The 18,749-nt window shown below is 40.7% G+C and overlaps 1 protein-coding gene across 1 annotated transcript; it reads right to left on the reverse strand.

Moving 5' to 3' along the window:
* Nucleotides 1-9,059: 9,059 nt before the first annotated feature.
* On the reverse strand, nucleotides 9,060-9,701 carry LOC112199082. Its single transcript, XM_024340142.1, has one exon. It carries the CDS (start codon nucleotides 9,699-9,701, stop codon nucleotides 9,060-9,062), a length of 642 nt encoding a protein of 213 aa, XP_024195910.1.
* Between the last annotated feature and the right edge of the window lie 9,048 nt (nucleotides 9,702-18,749).

Genomic DNA, 18,749 nt, shown 5'->3' on the forward strand with positions numbered 1-18,749 from the left:
AAGGCCTAACCCAGGCTTGAGATTATACCATAAAGCCTAAAATTTAGAGGCTAAAGGCCATTTCATGAGGGGAAGATTTATGAAGAAGGAGAAAGAGAAGCAAGGACTGAAAGGCCATTTCTTGAATATTTCAGAAGATTTGTTGTGAGTATTCCCTGCCCCAAATACAACTATTATAGGGACTTCAGGCAAATCCCCACCCTTGGATGAAGCTCAATTTCAAAACCGATGTCAGTAAATTGAGATTAGTGATTCCAAATCTCAGGAAAAAGGGACTAAGTAGCATGTGAGGAGACCGAGCGGTTTTTGAGGAGTTAGCTATTATTAAGGGATTAGTAGCACGTGAGAAGACCGAACGGTTTTCGAGGAGGGTAGTCTATTTTTTGCGCAAACACGCCAAAGAAACTACTACTACTATACAAGGCTACAGAGGTTGGCCCGCGAAGCTCAATTTCAAGCAAAGTTCCTCTATGCGAAGGTTCGCCGCAATGGCACTAGCTTCGGCCTGAGTGACCGTTCTCTGACACGGGCCAGATTGCGGCCTATTTCTTCATAAGCAGCTAAAGGTTCATCGAGTTGGGCTTCTTCTGCAGCAATTGCATTATGAACAGAAGCTAAACGGGCTTGGAGGTCCTTGATCCGAAGTTTGAAGTCGGACCTTTGGATTTGTAGTTCCCGTAGGCTGATGTCTCGCTCATTTAAAATACCACACGGGAGATGTCCTACCAAGCTCATTCAGCAAAACGTTAATGGCACTAAATTGCCGCAGGGTCAATGCCTTCTCTTGGCAAAGATACCTTAGGGCTTCCAAGACTCGCGGGAGGACACCAAGCTCCAATACCTGAGGACCTAAATGTTAGTGAAGCACCATCTTAGCCTCATCCACAGCAAAAGAAGGAGTTACCTCCAACACCCTCATCATTCTCTCAAATCTGGTGGGAGGAGGAGGAGGCGGCGAAGGCGCCACAGGATCACGAACCACCAATGCAAAAGGGTGGACAACTTCCTCAGTTTCTTTATCTTCAACAAGTTGGTCTGTCCCTTCAGCCGCGGGAGAATCTGGGAACTCAACTCGCGGCTCACCATGGGCAAGTGGAGCAGATTCAAGCACAGAGCCCTCAGCTTCGACGGCTGTCTCATTTGTTCGCGAGACTCTGGGGGCACCACCACCGTCCGCATCATTTTCCATCTCTGGGGCGACTATCCTGCCGATAGGACCCTCAGCATTTGCAGCCACCTCCTCGGTACAAACAGAATCCTGGTCAGGTTCAGAAATGTCAAAGAGCGGGTTTGGATCTAAAGGGAAATGGAAAGCATTGGCCAACAGTGGCTTACCTCTCGAGTTGTCGGGTCAATATCTGGTACATGGTCACCAAGAGGAAGAGGCCCTGCTTCATTCACCTCTTGGACCTCTAGTACCTCGAGAATCTCTGTCGTCATCAGTTCCTCATAAAAGGCAGAAGCCTCATAGTGGCTTTCCACGCTTTCATGCTCCGGGGAGTCGTCATCGGAGATCGTTATTAGAATGGTAGAACCTTGCAGATACTCTATAGATGTGGGAGATGGAAGAGGCGCCACGAGGTTAGTTGATGCTTGAACTAGCAAGAGAGTTGGCTCTTCTATTGCGGCTGAAGATCCAGCTTCGCTTAGGTGAGAGGGATCAGTGGTTCTCTGACAGACCTGTCAAAAGATACATAGTGAAGATCCTGCCCATATTCTAAAATTTAAATAGGATAAGACGGGGCCAGAGTTTACCAATCGCATTCCCAGAGGTTCGTCATCTTCAAAACTCTCTTCGACGAATTGAGCTCAATCGCGTTTGCAAGCGAAGACAACAGTGGCCTGTACAAGAGAAGAATCATAACTCAAAAAGGGGGAAGCACCAAATATACAAGTTTGGGATCGTTCTTAACCAGATTACCTCAACGGAATCTTCATTATGAGAAGACTCTCCCTCAGGAGTCTCCTCTGCTATTACCTTTTGTTTCCAGGCCTGAACAGAGGTTGTCCCACTCCGGGTAGTTTGCTGCAAAACACACTCAGGAATAAGAGCGGGAAAATCAAGACAAGGAAAAGGAATGGTGAAGAAAGACAAAAACTTATTGTTGCCCTAGGCTCATGGACACGATGAGCGAGAAGGTAGAATAGGTCACGAGGGTTGTGCTGTAGGGTTGGAAAAGCGCACAAAAATCTCGCGGTCCTCTAGACTAGGACTACTCATGCCACGAAAGATCAGGATGAAGAGTTCGTCATGTGGCAGGTCCCAACAGTTCACGGACACCTCTTTCCACCATTCAGCATAATCATCGTCGACATCGTTAAGGGGGTACAACACTCTGACCCAAAGGGGAATCACTATCAAAGTAAACTGATTCTGAGAGGGGACAGACCAAGGCGGAGCTAATCTCCGCCAAGAGGTGTAGTAATTGGAAGAATCAACCAAAGGCCAGGGTACCAACTGGGCCAACCCAAATTGGCGAGCAAAGTGGTTAGGGGCATAGAACTTGTAACTTATGCAGTCAGTGGCAAGACGAATATCCAAGCAGGAGATGGCGCAACGAAAGGCCAGGAGGGCTCTTTCACTATGATCTCGTCTACTGGGCAGAAAGCCATCATCAAGGGGAGGAGGGAATCGCCTAGAAAGGACCATTTTTGGGTCCGGCATCTCTTTCAGCAAGTACAAGTAAATAAAACACTCGGAGTGGGGTGAAGCTCGATACCTTACGTTGCGGCAAAGCCATTTCCCCAAAAGGGAATCAACTGGAGGTTCCCTTGGAATATCACCTCAACAGAAGTAAGGGAAATAAATCTGCAGCCAAAACGCAAGGATCCAGAAAGGGCCACTAATGTCGGTATTGAAGGGGCGCATTAAGGCTCTATAAAGGGAGTGATATAATGCACCCAATACAGGTTGCCCAAGGCCAACGCAAATACCATTGTAGAGAGTAGTGGCCAGAGAATTCCAGGGCCCAGTAGGTTTGTTGGAAGAAGTGCAAAAGATAAATTTGGAAAGCCAGAATTCCAGGAATGCGATACCTCCTGTATGGTCACGCTGGGTGCAGTAACAGTTGCACCAGAATGAGTAGGATTTGCTGTGATGCCAACGACCAGCCATATCCATTCTCAAAGGAAATTGAATGCCATCAAACTGATCATGCACATAGGGGTCAAAGTCAATAGGCAACCCTGTGATGGTAAGAACATCCAGCAGAGTTATGCTCATCTGCCCAAACCGGAAATCGAATGTATTGCTGGAGGTGTTCCAGAAGCAAAGAGCGGCGGCTAGCGGTGCAGGGCTAGTATTATGGGGAAGACAGAAGCATAGATCGATGATTTGGGTAATACCCACCGCATCCCATCGGGCCAAATGTCTCGCTCGGACCTCCTGATACCAAACATTTTCCTCGGGAGTGATGGTAGGCCAGAGGCCCACTTTCCTCCTTAGTCCCCAACTGCTAAAATCACCGGGCACCTACCGAAGAGCCGCTATGGGACGGCGGATGGGAAGCCCATAATAGGCCATAGCATCATCTGGCAAACAATCGCGAGGTGTGGGTCCCAGACTCACTTGACTATCACCTCCACCAAAGCCCATCAGTCGACTTCTCTCCTCTCCGGTCTGACTTCTGCATAGAACACCCATGTTAGTCCGCCAGGTGAATGTAGCTTTCTCAATGATTTCATCTGCCTAATCGATAACGAATGGTTTCTTGGATGCCATTTCTAGGTCGCAGGGAACACTTCTCCATTACACCTTAATTTATAGCTCAGATATTTTTGGAGATTAATTTATTAGCTGGGCCAATGAATGGCTCTAGTTCACAATTAATTAATCATTAATTGCATCTGAGGCGGCAATGAAGAGATGGCATTGCACCTTTCCCTACAACCACAAGGCCAGCATAGTGGCCTGATGTTTTTTTTTTTTTAAACATGATTAAAACCCATGCGGTTTTAGATGTTAAAGTTGCAGCAAGTATGGTGGTTTCACTTGGTCACATATCATGATGTCGATAGCCATGATCCGATCATCCTCTTCAGCATAAGACTCGCGAAGGATTAAATGACAGCAAACAGTTTGCTATTCTGCATCTTATTTCACCAAGTACTGTAGGCCTTGATCAAACTTGATCTAGCCAGCGAAGCGGCTCCAACACCTACATTTGAGAAAATCAATAGAGTGCCAGCGAACAAGGCAGATACTTGCTGCTATACACATGGCGAAGCTACCACCAAGGAAGCGAAGGATCCTCATTCGTGACCAAAAGTAGTCTCCTTCGCATGGAGGGCACGCTAAAGTTCTAATCTCCTACAACTTGCCCAAGTTTCGCCAATTCATTGCATACCAGATATCAGATACATGGGGGGCAATAAAGTTGGCAAAGAAAGCGTCATTTCATGACAAAGGCAATTCAGATTGTGGCATTCAAGCTTTACGGCCTATTTAGAGGCCTATATGAAATCAGTCAAGTAATTTCAGTCAAGCCAATAAAAGTGGCTTTGGAGCAACAATATTATAAGAGCAGTGCTAATTCAAGACCTCTTTAGTCAAGATGAAGACTTTTGACTTCGAGGTCTGGGGGGCAATGTTTGAACCAAAAACGAGCATTTTGGCCTGACAAGGTGTGTCTTGGAGAAATTGAGCCAATATCAGTGGCTCAAGCTATATATATTGTCGACAAGTTCGAAATATATTATTTAGAGGCTAAATAAAGCCTACTTGCTGAATTATGGAAGATTATGCGAGCTGCAAGAAAATGAAATGATGGAAGCATGGAAATGAAAAGTCAACTTTAGCAAATTTTCCTACTTTGGCTAGGAGAAACCGAGCTAAACAAAGAAGGAAGGCGGCAGACTAACCAAACGAAATCGAAATGAGCTAAAACTCTCCAGATTAATTCTGGATATCCCAAGGATCATTTCTTATGAAGAGTGCTAGAGCTAGTTTTGAGTGGAAAGCCTTCAAACAATCAGTCCAATTTTCTGCATAAGCAAAACTGGAAAACTGGACCTGTAAGGAGTCCAGCAGCGTTTCCGGCCCAACCACATGGAATTAAGTTCTGAAATTTCACCACAATGATCTAAACTCATTATGGATCATTTGATATGAAGAAGTCGAAGGCCCATTCTGATTTCTTGGTGGAGATATAACTGAAGGAATAAAGGAGCAGAAAGTGACTCAAACCTAACAAATTCCATTAGTGTTTGAGCACTCAAACCTAACAAATTCCATTAGTGTTTAAGTGCTTAAACCTAACAATTCCATTAGTGTTTAAGCTATATCATTCCATTATGATATATTGGTGGCTCAAGCTATATATATTGTTTATGCAATGATATAGCTTGGTCAACACTAATGGAATGATATAGCTTAAACACTAATGGAATTATTAGGTTTAAGCACTTAAACACTAATGGAATTTGTTAGGTTTGAGTGCTCAAACACTAATGGAATTTGTTAGGCTTGAGTCACTTTCTGCTCCTTTATTCCTTCAGTTATAGCTCCACCAAGAAATCAGAATGGGCCTTCGACTTCTTCATATCAAATGATCCATAATGAGTGTAGATCATTGTGGTGAAATTTCAGAGCTTAATTCCATGTGGTTGGGCCGGAAACGCTGTTGGACTCCTTACAGGTCCAGTTTTTCAGTTTTGCTTATGTAGAAAATTGGACTGATTGTTTGAAGGCTTTCCACTCAGAACTAGCTCTGGCACTCTTCATAAGAAATGATCCTTGGGATGTCTGGAATTAATCTGGGTTTGTGGTCCCACAGGGCGTGCCAAAATGTTTGGCTCCAATTTTGCTGCAGCTTAGTTAACAGTCTCTTTTCTGCGCGGGCGTGCCAACACAGTTCGAGTGCGGTCGTTGGGGGTGTCCCTTGACCTGACTTCTTTTGAGCGACTGTAGACGAGGAGAGCACCAACCTCGTCGTGGGGGTCTTCTGTGCCTCGTGGTGGGGACTTTGTCTTGTGTCACCAAGTCGATACTCAACGTTGTAGGTTAAGCTGAGCGAAATCACCGGGAAGTAGTTGCCAAAGCATGACTTTAGCTTAGCTGGTTTGCGAGGGTGTTACCCTTGCTTAGCTGGTTCGGTAACCATTGTGGTCGCGGTACTACAGTAGGCTCCCGAGGAGACTAGGACTGAAGCAAGTTGACAGAGGGTTTGGTGATTGACACTGACAGTCGGCTTTTGAGAAGACTAGGACTGGAGTGTGATCACCGGTAAGAGAAAGAGAGGAGTTTCTCTTAGAGAGGGGTTGCTCTAGAGAGGCTTGGATAATCTTAGAGATTGTTGTTGAATTGTGTTTTTCTTATTACTTGTTGTAACCTCTATATATAGGCTACCAAGCCATAGTGGTTGGCCTTAAACAAATCATGATGGGTTAGATTTGAGCACTTAAACACTAATGAAATTTTTAGGTTTAAGCACTTAAACACTAATGGAATTTGTTAGGTTTGAGTGCTCAAACACTAATGGAATTTGTTAGGTTTGAGTCACTTTCTGCTCCTTTATTCCTTCAGTTAGATCTCCACCAAAAAATCAGAATGGGCCTTCGACTTCTTCATATCAAATGATCCATAATGAGTGTAGATCATTTTGGTAAAATTTCAGAGCTTAATTCCATGTGGTTGGGCCGGAAACGCTGCTGGACTCCTTACAGGTCCAGTTTTCCAGTTTTGCTTCTACAGAAAATTGGACTGATTGTTTGAAGGCTTTCCGCTCAAAACTAGCTCTGGCACTCTTCATAAGAAATGATCCTTGGGATGTCTAGCATTAATCTGGATAGTTTTAGCTCATTTGGATTTCATTTGGTTAGTCTTCCGCCCTTCCTGATTTGTTTAGCTCGGTTTCTCCTAGCCGAATTAGGAAAACGTGCTAAAGTTGACTTTTCATTTCCATGCTTCCATCATTTCATTTTTTTGCTGCTCGCATAATCTTCCATAATTCTGTAAGTAGGCTTTATTTAGCCTCTAAATAATATATTTCGAACTTGTCGACAATATATATAGCTTGAGCCACTGATATTGGCTTAATTTCTCCAAGACACGCCTTGTCAGGCCAAAATGCTCATTTTTGGTTCAAACAGTTATTCCTACCCCGAGGGAGACTTAAAATCAATACTGAAGGGGCATTTTGTCCCAACAGAGGCTGTGGTGGCGTTAGAGTTATTGTACGTGATGAGAGGGGTAGTTTCAAGGGTGCTTGGTCGAGATTTATACCTCATATGGAATTGGCTTATCAGGGGAAGCAGAGGCCTGCAGAGTAGGCTTACTATTAGTTGTTCACCAATGATGGAAGCATGTTGAAATTGAGAGCGACTGTGCGGTCTTGGTTGCTAACCATAATGGGGAGGATAACTCAGAGGTGAGTCAAATTCTTGATGATTGTAAGGACTATCTGCAGTTTTTTTATTCTTTTCGAATTCGACACATATATAGAGAAGCAAATAATGTAGCTCATAAGTTAGCTCTAGTCTAGATCATATTATGGATCTATCTTTATGTGAGGCCCCAGATGTTCTTCAGGATGTACTGTAACGCAACTATGCTTGCTCGGGGTTCAGGTACTACATCCCCCCAATGCAACAAAATATAAGTAATAATAATATGGGTGTGAGGATGAGCCTCCCAGCCTGACTAGGTTCCAAACCCTTTTTATCAAAAAAATAAATAAATAAATAATTGTACTAATAAATAATAAATATTAAAAAATAATACTATATAAAGAGAAAGAGAACAGAATTATTTTTCAAATTTCTCAATGAACAAAGAGAAACCTAAGGGGTCTCAATTTTTTTTTTTTTTAATTTTTGATCTTGAGGGAGGCTCCGTGGGGCAGGGAGGGTGGTTTGTTTAATTTAGGGTCTTATCCACACTTGTGGAAAGAAATAGCATCGAATCAACTTGATCTTGGTTTAAGGTCTCAAATTTAGCTAGTTGATGGATTTGCATGTCAAGTCTGGCTACACCATTTTGACGTGAATGAGTCTGTCTCCTTTAGGTGTAGTATGGTTTCTTACCTGGTTTGGGATGAATTGGTGTCTTTGAGTATTGTTTTGATCAATCTTGGTGAGCTATTGGTCTTTGTTTCCAACAAAATGATTGGGGTACCACTTTGGTAGATCGGTGTACCTAAATCTGGCGGGTTTTAGGGTCTGGTTCATAGACTTGTTTGGATTGGTTGTGGAGCTGTGTTCGACATCTTCCTTAAGGTGCGTGGGTAGATTGTAGCGCAAGGTTGGGCTGAGGCATGGTTAACTTTCTTTAACTTTTACTTACAACTTACTCTGTTTTGACTTACCAATCTGATACAGACAAAGTTGTTCTTATCGGCTCATGGTGGGCTGGAAAGGGAAGTAACTAAAAAGAGGAGTCATGCTATTGACGTAGATGGCGTTGTTGGTGGTGAAGGGGTAAACAAAATTTCGGCCTAATTGGATTTGGGCCATTACACCTGGGTTTATGGTCTAGGGGTATTTCCTTAACTATATTACCTTCTTTTGTTGTTTGGACTTTTAGTGTAGGCGTCTTGCCATATCACATGTATGCTCAAAGCCGATTCGGCCTAAGTTTTGGACCTTCTTGGGCCATTGGTGTTAAAAATTATATATTAATATCCAATTAAATATAAATAAAAATATAATTAATTATGACTTTTCAAATGAAAATGGTACTTGTCTTATTTCTAATATGTGTCTTTAGCAACAAGTGTGTTTGTCAAGAAAATAAGTTAACAGACAAAATTGGTTCACTTGGTGTTCTATATAAACTCATATTTATATCTCCTCAAAAACTAAGAAATCTAGACCTTCTTAAAGTTCCACAATAATGATAAATGAAGTAAAGTCGACAAGTCTTTTATATAAATTCAGTAGAAAAGACAAATCAAAATAAAAACTGAAAGAAGTTGCATTGGGTTTAAGATTAAATAGTTGCACCACACTAAGGAAACAAGAGAAATGCATATTGCTAACATGCTTAAGGATTTAAGTCACAATCGAGAATAAGGTTATTGCAATTTTTTTTTTTTTAAAAAAAAAACAAAACTTTCATTGAATTAGTGATGAATATCGCTTAAGATGACATCCCTTATAAATTCGAGAGCATACAAGAACCAAGAATGAGAGAGCTCTGAATGAAGAGTCGCACAAGCAAGATTATGAGACACATTGTTTGCTCGACACTTAACATGAGCTAGAGAAAACATAGGATAATTGCTAAACATTGCTCTGACTTCATCTACAACATAACCACAGATTGAAGCATCTTCATCCTCCGCATTGATAGTTTGGACCAGTTGTAAACAATCAAATTCAAACTGTACCTGTTCATGGTGCAGTGATATAGCGAACTGGACTGCACCTTGTAAGGCTAAAAGCTCAACCTGGAACGCGGAATTGGCATTATGTACCACCTTCATCAGAGCAGCCCGAAAGTCTCCCTTATGATCACGAAGGACACATGCCACTCCATCTTTCCTCTGATGATAACTATAGCTCCCATCAATATTGCATTTCAAAACATGCTTAGCCGGACTAGTCCACCTTTGAATCACCTTCATTCCTAGAATAGATGAGGCGTGTACAAGTTTGTATTCATTGAACCATCCCATCGTGGCAATCGCTATATCTGTTGGCAATCGTGGTTTCTCCTCCCACAAAGCCGCATTTCTATTAGTCCACAAGGCCCATAAGAACATCATGAACTTCTCAAATTGCTCCAATGATACTCAGTTAACACATTCCAACATCCATTCCTTGAAGATGAATATTGGTGTCACAGGACAAGCAATTTAGAGAGAAACCTCACCCAACAATGCCCGAGCTGTCTGACAATCTACTAGGACATGCCCTACTGATTCCAAAGGACAATCACACAATAAATACCCAGTTTCACCCTCATATCCCTTTGTTAATAATCTTTCTCGAGTCGGAAGAATGTTCTAGGAAGATCTCCAAACTCCAACAGCAACTTTCTTGGGAACTTTAGCCTTCTAGATTGTTTTCCATAAAGTTTGGAACTCATCCACCGGAGGGGGATAATTAACTCTATTATAGGCAATGTCTCGACCTACATAATATGCTGAATTTGTGGTGAAAATTCCTTTCTTATGTTGATGCCAGGCCACTTTATCTCTAGGAAGATGACTACTTATAGGAATAGATTTAATAAGGAGAGCTTCTGAAGGAGAAAAGAGCTCATCAATTAATCTATCATTCCATGCAACTGTCTGGTGGTCAATAAGCTCTAAGACAAAAATGTTAGGTCCATAATTACCTAGTAATTATTCCCCTAATCTTGCACTTTGGTTCAACCTTTATGTTTATTTATATAGATTTATTATGTTTTCCTTATCATGCTAGGAAAAGGTTGGAAATGCCCTAAAAACTCAACTTTAGCACATTTTCCTACTCCGTCTAGGAAAAACTGAGCTAGGCAAGGAATGAGGAGGGGCAGACTAACCAAATGAACTCTGAATAAGCTGAAACTATGTAGATCCATTCTAGAAATCCTGAAGATCATTTCTTATGGAGAGTGTAAGAGTTATTTCGGAGTGGAAGGCCCTCAAAAGATCGGTCCAATTTTTTTACTAAAGACGAAAACTGCAAAACCGGACCTGTATTGATTCCGGCAGCATTTCCGGCCAAACCACTATGAACTAAGCTCTGAAAATTTACCTGGATAATCTACACTCATGGATGAACATTTGGTATGAAGAAGAAAAAGGCCAATTCCGAACTCTCGGTGGAGATTCAATTGAAGGAAGAAAGGAAAAGAAAGTGCGCAAACAGACAAAAAAGAAGTCAACGGAGGTCAACGCCAGATTCCGGATATTTCCGGCCAAGTTGACCGACGAAGAAAATGTGTGGAGGACAAGGAAGAGCTGACTAGGGTTATAGACTTTAGGTGAGAAGACTTTAGGTCTAAGTTATTTTGAAATTCAAAATTTTGAAAGATGACAAGTGATCTCATTCTTACACCTTTGTCTCCCATTTATTACCTTGTTCCCTTACACAATGACCCTTCTACCTTACTTTTTCTCCTCCACCAAAATAGCTATAGGCTTTCTAGGTCATTTCTATGTGGAGTCAATAATTAGATCCACATTTTGTGCTTACAAATTTGTCCATCACATCTCACCATTGATTCCTTTTGATCTCCACCCTTGATTTGAATTTCCTTGGCCTTTAAATAGCCCATTCTCTCTCCCTAAAACCGTGCATCCCCTTGGCTCCCTCATTTTGGAGCATCAAAATCTCTCTTTTATTTAGTTTTAGGTTAGTTTTTCATACCTTGTACATAGTTCTTTGAGTTTTGTGTAAGAGAAAGGTGTGTAGCCACTTGGGTTTCACCAAAACCGAAGTTTCTACAAAATTTGATCAATCACTTCTCTTGTTTCTCACACATTCAAGCATTGTTCTTACTTTTTTCTTGAGATTTTGTGGATTTGTATAGTGATTTGGGTTCTAGAAACTAAAATCCCTATACTTTGAAGCATTTCTCTTCTCATGTAACATCTAGGAGGCAAGAGAGACATCTTGTGCTCATGGGTATATCACTTGTTCTCCACTCTTTGCTCTCTTTTATTTGTTATTTATGATGTTTGTGGCTTGTAATTGTGTAAATATGAGTTGTGAGTAGTTGAATTTGGGGCTAGGACTGTGCATAAAACAATGTAATCTTTATGTTCTTTGATGTTTATGCATGTTTTGAATCTTTTGGCTACTATACTTTCATGTATCTTTTGGCTACTATACTTTCATGTATCCTAAGAATTATCACCTAGAAGCATATTTTAAGAATTAATGAATCGGAAACATGAACTTGATAAACTCTTGATTCCGTGAACATGTGTAGCTAAATAGGTGGTGGCTTAGCTTATTCCTACGAGAAGAACTAAGTTGCTTCAATTTCTTACCTTGAAATTAAAGCATGATGTTGTGAGTTTAGGTTCCGGAAGAATTTAGGCTTACGGCACCATAGGCTATTTAGGATCCGAAAGATTTGAATGGTATAAAGGTTGTGTAATTTAGCTTTGCTTCAAAAGAGATTGTTAAATTGCATGACTAGTTGGTTTCTTGGTAGCTTCACCAAAGCACTAAGGGGAAATTTATCAAAGCATGTTGTTACATTAATTTGGGGTTATATTATGTGAGTGAGTAAGGTTAGGTGTGATGCTTAAGTCTCTATTTCTCTCTTATATCAAAGTCTCTATTTTTATTTGCTTACTTTATTTTTGTGCAACTTAATTTACTTCTTAATAATTAAAATCAACAAAGCCGATTCACCACTTTACCATTGTAAATATCATTATTGATAGTTTTGGCTTCCAAAGGGCCGAGACTATTAATTTGTAAAAAAATAGACTCGTATGTGTTTTCTAGGTTTTATTTTCGCGGTAGTCTAGCTTAGGGTAGAGTTATTCAATCTCTTGGGTACGATACTCTTACTTTTCCCCATTACTAAAACTTGACCTCCTAATCTTGGGAGTAGGGAACATCATCCATAAATTTGCATACACATTCATACTCAAGGATCTCCCCAACAAAAAACCTGTCCATGCAAGGGAGGTTGTGACCATGGTTGAAGGGAATACCTATCTGCCGGTAGCCATCGATGCTCTCATATTCGAATATTTTCCCCATTATCAACCATCCATCTTGTACCAACCTGTAAAACTGAACGCGCTTCAACAATACTGTGCCATGGAAAGGACAGCTGCTAACCTAGCTCTGATCCCAAAACTAGCCTTCTGGAAAGTACAAAGCCTTATAAATTTGAGCAATAAGTGATGTTGGATTTTTAAGTATCATCCACCCCTGTTTGGCAAGCATAGCCAAATTGAAAAGGTGTAAATCTTTAAATCCCATACCACCTTCATTCTTTGGGGTACAATCTCTCCCGAGACTGCTAATGTATCTTTTTTTGTGTATCAGAGTCGCCCCACCAAAACTGTGCACACAATTGATGGAGATCGTAGCACATGCTCTACGGAAGTAGGTAGCAATTCATAACATACATGGGAACTGCCTGTACCACTCAACAGTTTAGTACGCCAACTCACTACTTTCTTGGACAACTTTTCTTTCAGATACTCAAAAGCTTTCGTCTTTGATCTTCCCACATGAGTTGGAAGACCTAAATATCTTTCATGTTTATCCACTCATTCCACACCTAACACACTAGCTAATTGTTCTTGCCCCTGCATTTTGACATTCTAGGAAAAAGACACATTATTCTTGTTTAAATTCACCTGTTGGCCGGAAGTTGCTTCATATGTATGCAATATGTTTCGGACCTGCTGACATTCCTCCATGGTAGCCATTCCAAACAGAAAAGAATCATCTGTGATTCTGCGAACAATAAATGGTGTAATCTAGGCGCCGTGGGGGCTAGCAACACACATTGCAACCAATTCTATAGCACAAAATGTGAAATCAAAGAAGATAGCCCTTCTGCGCATAGAATAAACAAGTATGGGGATAGGGGATCTCCCTGGCGGATACCCCGGGAAGGCACCACATATCCCCGAGGCTCCCCATTAAAATTAAAAGAGTACCTGACTGTAGTAAGGCATGACATTACCAACTCCACCCATCTACTTGCAAACCCTAACTTAAGCAACATGAACTTGAGAAAATCCTATTCCAAACGATCATACTCTTTGCTAATATCCAGCTTCAAAGCAAAAGTACCTCACCTGCCCTTCGGTTAATATTCATCTAATGTGCCACCTCATTTGCTACCAAAGTGTTATCAAAGATCAACCTCCCCAGTACAAAGGCACTCTGTAAAGGTGAAATAATCTCACCCAATATTTTCTTCAACCTGTTTGCTAGAACTTTAGAACAAATACGATAAATGACATTACATAACACAATTGGCCTCACTGTGTCATATCCATTGGATTTTCAACCTTTGGAATAAGTGTAACATGTGTATAATTAATCTCACGAAGCACTGAACCTGACTGCAGAGCCTCCTTGACTGCAAGACACACATCCGGGCCTACTGTTTGCCAATAGTGTTGGTAAAAGAAGGGTGACATCCCATCCGAGCCAGTGCCTTAGATGGGTGCATCTGAAAAATTGCTTTCCGTATTTCTTCATCTGTATATGATGCTAGCAGCCATCTATTCATGACTTCTATTACCTTCGAGGAGACTGTATCCAGAATAATATTCATGGCAGCTTCATTTACCCCATGGGAGGTGAAGAGAATATTATAGTAGCTTGTAATCACTTCCTCAACTTCCTGTGGACTAGTCACCCACTGCCCGGACTCAGTATGTAATCCCTGGATAGCGTTACGGTGCTTTCTATTAGAAGCTCGTCGATGGAAATAAGTTGTGTTTCTATCCCTATCACTCAACCAATCAACTTTACTCCACTGTCTCCAATACATATCCTCCATGGTTTGCATTTCTTGAAACCTTGCCTGACATGTTTTCTTCTCTTCCACTTGTGCCACTGAAAAAGGCGCAGTAATTAAGAATTGCAACCTTTGCTGAATGGCCTGTAATTCTTCTCTACGATGGCAAAAAACTCCCTGTTGCCAAGCATGTAAGAACTTACTAGTATAGTTGATCTTAAGACACACTTGCTTCATAGGGTCATCCGTAACTGGATTCGCCCACCCCTTTGTAACAATAGCTACAGATGAATGGTTCTAGAAAAGGGAAACATAGTTTGTAAAGAGGCTGACCATAGACTTCTATCCAATTTCTCCTTAGTCTGATGATCCCACCATGTAAAAGGGCCACCCCAAAAACCCATGTTCATCAATGAACAATCATCCACAGCTGCACAAAACTCATTCATCTACGAAACCCTTCTTGAAGCCCTCCCAGTCTTTTCTCTGGAGTGTAAGATTTCGTTAAAATCTCCCACAATAATCCATGGTATATCCAATTCCGAGTGCAGCTGTCGCATCAAATTCCATGTAATATTGTGGCGAGTTGTAGAAGCATACCCATAGATTCCAGTAAATCTCCACCGATCCGGTGCACCTGGTGCTCCAATCCACGCATCAATGTGACGCGTAGAATAGTGATGGATATGAACTGGAACGTCATTCATCCATAACAACGCAAGACCTTGACTAAATTGTCCTTTCTCTCTCACCAAAGCATGATCAAACCCTATCTTCACTTTCAAGGTATCGATCTACTTTTTTTATCACACAAAACTTCTGCCAAAAAGACGAGTCGAGGCCTCTCATTTCGTATTACATCTAACAGATTCCGACGAGTAACCGAGTTAAAAATCCCATTACAATTCCAAACAAGGATCCGGTGAGCCATGCCAGCAGATCTAATCACACAGAGTGCCTCAAGACGAGGCTAAGGCACCACACGAAGGCCAGAGCGTCAGGTGGCGCTCTGCTAGATAGTAAGTGGTGGACTGCTAGATATTACAATTGACATTCAACCCAACCAACAATAGCAACTGAACAAAGGTGAACAAATTAAATGAGAATGCAATTATACGAAAGGATTAAGGAGAATACATAGCACCCAGCTCAGTCCCGAAATCCTCCTCAATCCTCGTGTACAATATCTGTAAAACCAATTGCAGTAGGGGTGAGCTTTCGTCATCGCTACTCAAACATCAACCTAAGGGTCATCATTTGGCCCGTGAGCCTAAAAGCCCATGGGCGCCCGCCAGGCCCAGTGGGCAAAAGCTCCGCCCGGCCCGTTATATGCCCATTAAAGCCCGCCCGAAAGCCCATTCAATTTTTGTATTAATATATTTTTATGTAGTTATATTGAACTAATTATTGCATTAGGCCATATGTTTTTTAATTTTGTATTTTATTTTGTTCAATCATTAACATATCATCATTTTTTCATAGCTTTTTATATTTTTTTAACAAAATAATATGACATATAAATATAATGGGCTCGGCCCTGCCCACCCAAAAAAGCCCGTAAGGCCCTGGGCCCATGGGCGGCCCTAGGCCCATGGGCGGCCCTGGGCCTTGATTTTTAAGAGAAGCCCGGCCCTGCCCGGCCTGAAAAATAAAAAAAAATATGTTTTGGCCCTGCCCGACCCGGCCCGAGACCATTAATTTTGGGCAGGGCAGGCGACCCCTACATCTACCCTACGTTTGAAAACAAGATAGTAATTGGTGCCATTTGAGTAAAATGAGTTAATAAAATAGAAAATATTTCTCAATGCGAAACCAAATACAAATGATAAGAGTACCTGGCTAAAATACCAAACCTGATGATCGATCTATATACTAGCCAACTACTACCTCACCGAAGATTTAAATCTTCAACAAAGGGTGAACAGTAGTGAGAGTGTCCATTTACACCATACCACCTAGATCTAGTGTCACACCTCAAATAATATCAGACACTATCCCATTTGTACAAACTTCCAGAGATTTATGGCACGTTTACTTACTTAGAATGAAAAATAATCATGAATCAGAGACAAGTGGAATGAGAGAAGAAATGAATCAGTATTGGTTTCGGAGTATTGATTCATAAACCCATCTCCTCCATTCGTAATCAAATTCCTGAATATTCAGGAATCGATTCCTGATAAATAGGTGGGACCTACACCTATTCTGATTCCTTCATGTGTTAGTAAACACAGGAAGTCTTTTACCCGGAATCATTTCGATTCCTTTATGCATGTGTTAGTAAACATAGGATCGTGTTTTTACTCCGTAATCATTTCATTCCATTCCAAGTAAGTAAACGTGCCCTTAGGGGATAGAAACTTAAGGAAATCGCTATGTCCCCTTCACTCTCAGGTCATCTCATTAAGTCAAGTGTTAAAATCACAAAACCATTTTCAATCATAAAAGAAATGCGGAAACCACTAACTAGGGTGAAGCCTCCATACCTCAATCATCTAGTAATGACGAACTCATTGATGTACATATCATATCACCTCCATTATCGGTCCTTCAGTGATAGGAGTTCAGAGCTTGCCCAGCGTCCTAATTACTAAATTTCGCAAATTATCAATCTCAAGATCCATTTTCTTGTAACCATTTCAAGGGTCTAAATGGTCGAAGCGTTTTGAAGAGTAGCAGTGATCATATCAAGAACTGAGATGAGATTGATATGAGTACTATAGAGTTACGTTCTAGATCTTTAAGAACTGATTGGACAAAACTAAAACTGATTTAGAGTTAATCAGAAGCTGAAACAGAAGGAACAGGGCAGGTTTGAAAAATTATATAAAATTCATCTCGAGTCCATTGCTCTCGAAATTTTCCAGAATCAAACTTAACATGCTATGGTACAACATGCTGAACTTTCATGCAAAACAGAGTTCGGGAAGTAGGAGAAAAATTGGACGCAAACAGACTGAATTGCTAGCTTTTTAAAATTCCAGTAGCGTGGATTCTCTTAAAACTCTCACCAAAGCTTAGTTTGAAGTCCAAATTATATGAAATCACTCTTAAGTCTTAACACAACCTTTTGGATGTCCAATTTGAAATAGTATCAACACAGATCAAATAGAAAACAGTTTGTGAGTAATTTATAAAAGAAAGATCCATAAGGTCAGTTTTCATAACTCAAATGAACTTTATCAATAACATTAACAATGTAAGAATATGTGTCCCGCTAGGAAACAAATAAGAGTATGAGATAACATCAGTTCAAAGGGTATGTATGATTCACAAGATTGATGAACTAAAAACTAATATGGAGATTGAACAAAGACAATGTGATATTGCATGAGATAAGCCAGCATACCGATAATCATTTTTGGCTCAAGATGAAAGATAATGCTCCGTGGGATTCAATATCAGTAGAAAAGCAATGGCCAATGCAAAAGAAAGCTGAATTTGAGAGAAACAAGAACATGCAAATAATATGGAAAGAGAATTTCTGTATGAACAGCCTTGGTTTTACCTTCATTGATAAACATCTAACCGTTGGATTTTCATGAAATTCAAGCACAGTATAGAAAACACAATTCCAAACAACTTTCATGAAGAAGTCGTGCTGAACTGAACATCAGAAGTTGCAGCTTCTAAGCCTCGAAGTTGGCTGACGGGAACAAGTTCTGTCAAAATTTCATCTTGTAACTCTCTCAATTTAGGTTTAATGGACCAGAAATTCAGCTGAGTTCTACCAAATCTTTCACTGAGTTTCTCAAGAGCTTTAACAGAGATAAGCAGGTCTGACATTGCAAGACAAGTGTGGTTCTGATGTCGACTCAGGTTTTCAAAGTGAACATGTGTTCAATGCGGTGGCTTCTTCTCCTCCACTTGATTTAACTAGTCTGCCTGATCCGACGCTCCAAAACACTCTTTAAGTTTCCATTCTTTACTTTATTTATATATTTATTTTTAGAATCCTACAAATTTACGATTGATACTAACGATAATCTATTTAAATTTGTCTAAAAGACACCTCTAATTCTGCGTGTAAATGGATAATACCAAACAGAGCTGATAAAATTTTCAATCTATAATCTATTCACAACAGCTGAATACAAATTTGAACAAACACAATCATTATTACTGTAATTTCGTAGCCCATTTGTCCAACCCAAAAGCCATAATTTTCTCTCCAAAAATCCAACAAAGAGAATAAAATCACGGCCATGGGCAAAGAAAATACATAATTTTTATGTGGTGTTTGCTTGCTTGAGAAAATTCCTAAAGGAGGAATACTTGAGTTGAATAGCTGCCTGCAATCAAAAATTCCCTTCTCCTTTTTTCCCACCGCCCAATCTCAACCTTTATGACAAAGTAGACACATCCAAATCATTGC

The sequence above is a fragment of the Rosa chinensis genome, chromosome 4, assembly GCF_002994745.2.
Source record: "Rosa chinensis cultivar Old Blush chromosome 4, RchiOBHm-V2, whole genome shotgun sequence".
NCBI lineage: Eukaryota > Viridiplantae > Streptophyta > Magnoliopsida > Rosales > Rosaceae > Rosa > Rosa chinensis.